General features: G+C 39.5%; 1 protein-coding gene across 1 annotated transcript; it reads right to left on the bottom strand.

Moving 5' to 3' along the window:
* Positions 1-36: 36 nt before the first annotated feature.
* LOC131168687 (transcription initiation factor TFIID subunit 8) lies at positions 37-9,035 on the bottom strand. The gene is made up of 2 exons (XM_058128314.1): positions 7,169-9,035; positions 37-965 (listed from the first exon to the last, which is right to left on the bottom strand). The coding sequence occupies exon 1, from the start codon at positions 8,509-8,511 to the stop codon at positions 7,342-7,344; it is 1,170 nt and encodes a 389-aa protein (XP_057984297.1). The 5' UTR covers positions 8,512-9,035; the 3' UTR covers positions 37-965; positions 7,169-7,341.
* Between the last annotated feature and the right edge of the window lie 342 nt (positions 9,036-9,377).

The raw sequence follows: 9,377 nt of genomic DNA, 5'->3' as shown, positions 1-9,377 counted from the left end.
TACAATTTTACTTAAGAGCAAAGAAGAGCGGCATCATTTCGTACTGGGAACAAATTAACAAATAAATTGAGTTCAAACAGCATAAAGCATGTCGAAATGGATGACAAACACCTGAATAACACAGGTTCTATTTGCGCCTTTTACCGGCTACAGCTACGCACAGGTTTTGGGAATGAAACACTATTATGCTTCCAGATCAGCTTAACCGCAACAGGTTATTACAAGAGGCACGGAAGAATGGTACAAGTCAGTCCCTGTTTTATAGTTTTAATACTTTGGGGGGAATACATTTGATTGAAAATGCTCATATAATTATGCATTCTGTCAACCTTCTGGTAGAATCATACCATGTACAGTCTTCAAGAAATAAAGGAAAAATATGGGCACAAGCATGCAGCTAAGTTGCTCACTGCATCAGTAGGACCATAATTAATTTTCCTAATGAAAAATATACAAGTCTCTCCTGGAAGAACCATTACCATTTTTGGCATTCATCGATGGGGTAGGGAAAAGTCAGTTTTAGTTGATTTTCGGCTATCACGACATTGATTTTTCTTGTCATGGATGACAAAACTGGAAATTCTGATGGCCATTCTTCAGGAGCTAGAACCCTTGAATCCTGACAATGATGAAGCTGCCAGAAGTAATTTTGTATCACCACTTAAAGCACATCAGCCCAAACCTGCATCTTGTAATTTTGCAACAAGAAACAGGGAACATGATTCCAGCTTTTTAGTAAAAATGTTCCACACAACAAGGGTGATACAGAACTTCATTTTTCCATTCTATTGTCTCGTCCATTTCACACTAAGGGCAAAGGTAAAATATATTTGTCCCGAATAGCACTTCTTTAACTCACAAAGAAATCCTTTGTAACCTTGCCGTGCATGCTGTAGTCCTGTATCCCTTGCTTTCCAGATGACATGCCCTCATGACAAGTTCATGCAGACGATAACTAGAGCTCACTGCATAATCCAAGGGTCAGAAGGAAAAAATAAAATGTTGAGACCAAGGCACATCAGTTCAACTTCTAGCATGCATGGGTGAATTAGTGCAACAAGTACCAGTCAAAAACCAGAACATCTCTTGTTTGTCATCCATTTCATCAAATTTAAAAAAACTTCTACTTTTTTGGGGGTTTGTGCCCGCCCGGAGGGGGGGTGGTGTGGTTGGCTGGTTCGTAAGCAAACACATCAATAACAGACTTTGCATTAAATAATTGCTAACTTGATATGAAAATATCCAGCTATACTTTTTTGGGGAGGCAGAAATGTTTAAGGTTAAGAGGCAAAAGTCCTAAAAAGAGCTTTAGCATACAGGTGGTAAATTAACAACAATAACCCAAAGCAGAAATTCCACTCTTGGAAATGAAATCGTCTCATTCGATAAAATTGTATCTAGGATCCATATGAAAGACAGGAATTAGATAAAAAGGAGATGAAAGTTCTGTTGAAATGAATTGAGCAGGTGCCAGACCATGTCACAAGAGGCAAAGGTCTCAAGTTTGATATTCTGGAAGGGTCTATCTGACCTGGTTTCCCCCAGCTTCACAATGTGTGAGCCCAGGGCATCTCCGTATGCCATGCGAATCATAGCACTCTAAAATATTCTAGTGCTATGCTCCAACCGATGTACCACACCAAAGCAGAAAGCACACGTCCACAGAATTTTCCTCTGGTATTGTCTAAGCCCCAAAACCATAGAAAATAGAAGTCCTCTGAGGATGGACAACAAAAACATTCCAAAAATTCCAATTTCCAAACATGTTCCAGATTGTCGAGAAAATACACAGAACGGATGCAGTATGAAGGTTATAAGGATGCTATCTAAGGTATAGAGAAAAACAGAAATCCACAAATCCTCCCAAAGCCAACTTTCTCCCCATGATAAATTTTTATAATTCATTAAGATGAATATAAACTTCCAATGACGTATGATGAAGTCCAATAAATAGTCCATATTACCTGATGCCAGAGGGTCCAGACAGATGCGCAAATCATTTTTCCACCAAAGAGATGTTCTTAAACACCAAATTGCTCAGGCCAACAACAGCCTCAATCTTAGGCTTACTCCCACCCAACCAGATTGATATCTTCTATTTGCCCACAACATACCAGAGAAAATTTCTCATCAACTACTCCAGCTAATTAGCTGGATGGGGTACTTTTTTTTGCTTTAGGCATTTGCATTACCTTGATTTAGGGGTGCCCATCCCCTTTTTCAACTACTGGATGTCAAAAATCAGCATCTAAGAGAGAATACCGGAATCTATAAATTTAATCTTTAGCTTGACACTTTCAAGTTTCAAAGACATGCAAAATAATTAGAGAACTGAAAAAGCTCACCATATCATCATACAATATCAACGAGACATAGAAAACCCCCTCTGAACCCAATCCACCCCTCTACTTACCATGATACTGAAAGCATCAATATAACATATAAAAGGAACCTGGATAAAGGATCACCCTGCCTCTTGCCTCTTGACGTTGGAAACCAAGATTTAGGTTCTCCATACAGTAAAAAGAGCACGTGACAAAACCCCACCAATCCAACTTCTCCATCTAATCCTGAAACCCTTCTGCTCTGGCAATCTATGAAGAAAACTTCAATATACCTGATCATGGGTGCTTTTTAAATCCAATTTAAAGCAAAACACCCCAACTCTCCTAAATACCATGCAAAGCTTCACCAGTCACTGAAACAACGTCCAGGATTTGATGACCTCCATGAATGCATTTTTAAGAGTAAGAAATCATAACTTTCCACAATAACCCAAGAAACAACATCCTTAGCTAAGTCCTTATGACAATGTGTAATCTCATGTGTCATCAATCCAAGATGTTAGTCTCCAACTTCTTAATAAAACTCCTACTCAAGCACCTCCTTAAAAAAATAAGTACTGTAATCTTCCTCCCTCACTTCAAATCCCAAGTTTTTTAATAGAATTCTTACACGCAACGCATAAAAAGACCTAGTACTGCCATCTTCCTCCCGTACTTCAATCTAGTTACTTGCCTCTAAGAGTCCAACTAATCTCCTCTCTGAAGTGAATCATCAAAATCATTCATCATTGGAACTCCTTTAGGCACCTGATCCTCAAAGAGAAACAACCCCCCCCCCCCCCCCCCCCCCCCCCCACAAAACCAAAAAAAAAAACACCCTCCCACCCATCCAACAATCCAATTTCCTATGAAGTTATCTTTCTCCTTGATTTTCAAATATGCAAACATCCTGTCCCATAGGGGCCAACCAACTGGTTTAATCACGAGTGATGGAGCATCCAGCCATCCATGTTCAATGTCTCAACTTTAACCCTTAGGAATCAGTGGCCAAGGTTTGGGATTGGGGGCTGGACTTTTTACTACTATGTAGCTCAAGCCCAATGGACCTCCCAGTCGAATATAAAAGAATCCCCAAATACCTCAACAGTTCCATACTTTTATAATCCTCAACAAATATCAATTTCTTCCAAATTTAAAACCCTCCCAACCTTCAGCTTCTCGACAAAATTGAAAATTTTTCGCCGCCTATCTATCCTAATCGAGCTCAAAGCTCTATTGGCACTAAACTGAAACTGAATTTGGTTAGTCAGTTTAGTTGACTATAGTTTGCACTCTCTCTGCATGTTGTGAACAAGAGAAACAGCAGGTCGCTTGTTTCTTGTGCAAGCTCCTGGAAGTTTGTTTTACAGGTTGCCTTTATGTTCTTCTATCTCACTAGTTCAAATGGGTAATGGGGTTCGGTTTTGGGAGGATGTTTTGGCTGGTGAGACATCATTGGAGATGATGGTGCCTCATTTTTTAAGATTACCATTCTTCACAACGCACCTATCAGCTCTTTCTTTTCTTCAGATAAAGGTTGTCTTTCTTGGGATTCACATTTTTATTAGGAACCTCAATGACAAAGAGGTCGATGAGCTCCCCATCATGCTTAGCATCCCAAAGCCTTTTGGTCCTTCAAATAGTCGTGATGAGAGAGCATGGGATGCGGATTCTTCAGATCTCTTTTCCAAAAATTCCTTTTTACTTTACCTCCTTAAAAACCCTATCCCCAATCTTCTTCCAAGCCATTTCCTTTGGAACCACATTATTTGGTAGGCCAACGTTTCTTTTAAGATCAAGACATTCATTTGGATTGTCTCTCTCAGCAGGCTTCATATCCACAACCTACTAAAAAAATGAAGATCCAATAAAGCCCTTAATCCTGATGACTGTCATTAGTCCAATGAAACAAACCCTCACCTTTTCCTTTGTTGTCAGATGTCCATCTTCAGTGTGCTCTCTTCTTGTGCTTCAGTGAAGCTCAGGTGGCTCTGCTGGCCATGGGGGATTTCTTGCAGGTGAACTATTGGGGTTTCAGCAAATCCAGAAAGGGTTGTGCACGGTTGTTGCTGCCTTGTGGACCTTTTGGATTGAGATAAATTTGAGAATCTTCAACAGCTGCTCAACTTCTCCTAGTTCGCTATGGGACAGAGTGATTCATTTGGGTTTTTCAGGCGGATGTTGCTGCCCAACCTGCAAAGGGATTGAACAGAAGTTCTTTTGAAATTGTTTATAACTTATCTTTTGTTTATTTGGAGGACATCTTGTTCCCCTCTCTTTGCATTTTGTTATTCTGTTAATATAATTTCCCTTATCGCAAAAAAGAGACTTCTCATGAAGCAAACAGGAAGACAAAAATGTGATTTTAGTTCACACTTCGCAGATCAACCATACCTTAGTGAAAGTACCAAATCCACGGGCATAAAGGGCATAGATCTGATTGCCATTGAAATTTAATTGCCATAGCCAGATGAAATATGATTGGCAATGTCATATCTTGGTGGGACAGTCTTATACCTTTGACCTTCGTCTTAGATTGAGAAACTAAGTGCAGCTCCATAACAGATTTGATCGCCATTGCAATGGACTTTCACCATTACGGATCTCATCATCATAGCCATGGCCTTCGTGATTTTGTGCTTTCCTTCCCATTCAGCGTCCATGCTTTCCATCCCATTTGGTTTGACCACCAACTAAATCCGATGTCTCAGCATCTTAGCTTAGAGAATAGATGGGATCATAGGAAAGGAAGAAGGGCAAGAAAGGTGAGGGGTTTTTTTGATTTTTTTTAATAAATAAATTTTGGGGGCAGAGGGAGGAGGGGGGTGATGTTGGAAGGGGACTGGATGTGCCGTATGAAACAATGAGAGAAAAGGAAAAATTGAAGGATCACTACATTAGTTTATTTGGTTTGTTTACCCCGTTTTTATTAACCAAAACTGACACTAACCCAAAAATTGATATTTCTTAAACCCTTCTCTGAACCAAATATATATTAAATGCACAACTGAACCAGTCAGACTAAAGGCAATTCAGTTCAGTTAGTTAATTCAATTTGGACTGATTTCTATACACCCCTTCACGAGACAACCACATATTTAGGACCTCATCTACCTAATTCAACTCTAAAACAGTAGGACAATTATCATAAACACTTATGGGAAGCACATTCTAAATTAAACTTGAGTAAATATCCTCGGATCATTTGTGAAGCAAAATCTTTCAATACGATCAGCAACCATCTCTTCCGCAAAAACAGGCATCCAACAAGGAAACATCCCACATATTACACTTCTCAAAGAAGTTCTTGTTAGAAAAACTAAGACAACAATTAAATCCTCAATTTTTAAAATAATAATGAAGAACTGACAGTAACATCCAATTCATCGAGAATAAAATGATGATAACATCCTTAATCCTTGTGTCTGAGCATCCAAATTCCAGTATCAAGATTCCCAAGGATCTAGAAGCTAGAGGGGATACAAGATGTCACAAACCAAACACCACGTAAACTCATCTATAAAACAACGTATGGCACCTTAGTCATCATCGTAGAACAACTAAAAAATAATTAAACTAAAAAAATTAACCTACATAAAAAAAGATTTAAAACAAGGGGAAAAAAATCCCCAAGTAGGGGTGATAAGAAACAATCCAAGCTTTTCTCTCATGATATCATAAATTTTAGCAAGAGCATTGAATTCAATTTTTGTATTAGGACTTGCATGGATGTGGTAAAATGCAATAAAAACTGCATTGAATCTTGTTTGATCCTACAGAGTTCGAAAATTGCATTTTGCGTAGAGTTAAACAAATTCAGTACAACTTCCATAGTCCACACAAATCCAAATCCAAGCCTCCAACTACTTCCTCCCAAAAACCCAAAGATTTTTTATTAGTGTACTTTGTACTAAATGCAAAGATATTTTTTCCTTCATTTATTTTTCTGAGCAGTATCTATTATTACAAGGACAACATACAAGAAAATGTCGTGAAGCCCGCTTCCATGCAAACATTATTGTTGTTTGCCAAAGCTAAGAAAAATAGCAATCATAAAAGGCCATCCATCAGTGTTTCTAAAGCATATCTAGCTTACTATTTTACCAATTACTCACTGAATACATGCATTAACTCACATGACAGCACATAATATACACTTACAAAATTAAAATTACATCATAGAAAACCTAAACTTCATATGATAGGGGGGACGGAAATTAGAAGAAAGAATCAACCAAGCATTAACAAAGAGTAGTAGCATCCTCCCCTTTGTAGTCACCCATACAGGACCCCACACAGAGTTAATGATGTCATACACTCGTACCCATTATTGACAGTATGTCCATATCATGAACTGACAGTGATTTAGATGTTGTGTTCATAATTTGGTATTATTACAAATTGAAGTTGAATAATTGGCATTTGCATCAGTATTATATGTTGCATAATGGATTTCCAAATGCTACTTACTCAATCCTCCAGATAAAATCACATTATTTAGTGCCTGACTGAAGAAATTAAAAATTTACTTCTCAATATTTTGCTTGCACTTATTCCATTGGTAACTTTCACAAGGAATAGCTCTATTTAGGGGGAAAAACTTGACCTCAGTCAGCATTCATACGAGTGCATAGTTTTTCTATGGTGCAAATATCATATGTATGCAGTCATTATGAAATTGTGCATTGGTTAATCCTTATAGCCTTTTAAAAAGAGAATAAGGTTTATGAACACAAAAGGCAGAGGATTGCATCTATTGATTCTATCTGTTGGTAAAAAGTTTCATCTAAAAAATTCTGCATGGCCTAAAGCAAAGAGCAAGATGGAAATGAACATCTTCATACCTTCAAAAATTGATATGGAGGGACTATGAGGAACTCCCAGCTGGATATTGATAAAATCCATACCAGAATAAAAGTATGTCCATAACTTTAGACAACCCATAGTCCACTGCTACAACCAATTTCTGAACAGAACTACAAGGATTTCCATCAAGCAAGCCAATCAATGAATTAAGTTACAACTGGGCAAGTTCCTGCGGCTTCTCCATTGATTGTCTAAGAATCAGCTCTGCTCTCCTCTTCTTGTCATCTTTTTCATCACTCCGCCCAATCAATGCTGTTTTTTTCCCAGGGCTTAAATCCCGAGATTCGCCCAAGAATTTCTTGCTAGTTCTGAACTTGAAATGGACGCCAGGTCTTTTGTCTGGAAGAAACTTTCTATCGCCATTTCCTGAATCGCAACACCCACCCTTCATTGCTTCAATGGCTGGAGCAAATGCCTCGAACACAGAAACATGGTTTTCCACAACTGCTTCATTTGCAAGCTTCACAGGCAGAACAACCGGAGAAACATCTTTCTCCTCTGGCTGTAGGGGCAAGGCAAGAAATGGATTACCTTCAGCCATTGATGGTGCCTTGGAATCGTTAGCAGGTGCCACTGAGGCTGAGCGTGCTGCAGCAAGAAATGGGTTGCTTTCAGCAACTTGTAATGCCTTTGCAGCATCCCCCTGTTCCACAGAGGCCAAATTTGCTGTCGGACCATTGTGCACCAAACGCTGCTGCAAGCTCAACAAAGACCTCTCCGCCTTTCTCCTCTGCCTTGCCTGCTCAATTTTATCTGCACGAGGATCCGTTGTCCTTTCATTCCACATTGGAGTATGAATATACGTGTGTGGGTCAGGGAGAGCTGGCAACCAAGCTGGTATATGCTTGCTCATTGGAGTTTCACCCATTCGTATAAAACTTGGTATGGCTCTCCGATTTCTAATGACTGGAAACTGTGGAATGGGCCGAGCAAATGGAACCTCTTCGGCGGACTCCACATATTCTGTGATCTCGGTCACTGAGCCCGAACCCACCAGGCACCTGTTAGCTTCTGATGCGCCCAAAAACCCTTGTGACGACCCCAGATCTTCCAACCCTCGAATAACATCAAATATATTGCACTGTGTTCTACCAGCTAAATTTGCATAGTAAGTTGAAGTCTTTCCTAAGTCACAGAGGTATCTGATCGCAATATCAGCAAGACCCTCCAGGGCAGACTCTCGAAAGCTCTGAAACCCCACACCTTCGCATATCTGAGCCACTGCAATTTTTGACACAGCCCGGCCAAAATCATCAGCTCCAGGCCTTTTCGATGCCTCCCGCGAACTCTCTCTTCTACTCTCCTCACCTCCATCGCTCATATTCAAACCCTAATATCATTGCTTTCCAGAATTCACCAGTAATCGCGGCACCATTCACCCCATGAATCTCCTCTCGCACACTTGAATTTCGCGCAAGAACAAAACACGACCATAGAATACGAAGCAGTGCAAGACTCGTATAAGATTCAAACAAACCCTAGCACGGCATTGCATTTCAAACGAAACCCCGAATCAAATCTCACACCCTCAAAACCTGCTCAGACGGATTTTGAACTCGTACCAGCGAATGCGAAGGCTTCAAAACAACTCAAAGCGCTGATGTAGAATAGGTAAAGCTCAGAGACCAATTAATTAAGCAATAAACAAACGGAAGAACAAACCCTAGAAAAAAATTTCTAGGGTTTTTGGATCCGGAAACTCTACAATTCACTGGATTATTTAGTCAACGACAGGGTTTGGAAATGAACGATAAACCCTAGTACAACCTTGCAACGGATCGAGCTCCGAAGAGAGGGAGAGAGAGAGAAAGATAGAGCTAGGGAGAGGGACAAGAGACATGCGAAGAGAGGTTGATAATGTGGGGTTTATTTATAGACACTGAACTGCGGTGAGAAAGAAAAATAGTTAGCTGTACTCGCTCGAGTATAATAACTTACATACTCGCCAACTGTGAGAAGTTTGGTGAAAAAAATTTGAATCATTATTATGTACTCCTTTTGTGGACCGCAAAAGTGGGCGAATATCATGATAAAAAAATTAGGTCCTAAAAATTAGAGTTTTGTTAAAATGATAAAAGAATTAATAATAAAATAAATAGGATAGCTCCCACGATGCGGTGGAAAGACATCAGAATGTAAGAAAGAGTATCAGGGGTTCAATTTCAGGTAGATACACTTACGGAGTCA

The sequence above is a fragment of the Malania oleifera genome, chromosome 11, assembly GCF_029873635.1.
Source record: "Malania oleifera isolate guangnan ecotype guangnan chromosome 11, ASM2987363v1, whole genome shotgun sequence".
Classification (NCBI taxonomy): domain Eukaryota; kingdom Viridiplantae; phylum Streptophyta; class Magnoliopsida; order Santalales; family Ximeniaceae; genus Malania; species Malania oleifera.
Note: the sequence above shows the minus strand (reverse complement) of the source record. Positions and strands in the feature narration are given on the sequence as shown.

Excerpts from the sequence above, each read along its gene's own strand:
- LOC131168687 (XM_058128314.1), bottom strand. The coding sequence starts at position 8,511 with ATGAGCGATGGAGGTGAGGAGAGTAGAAGAGAGAGTTCGCGGGAGGCA.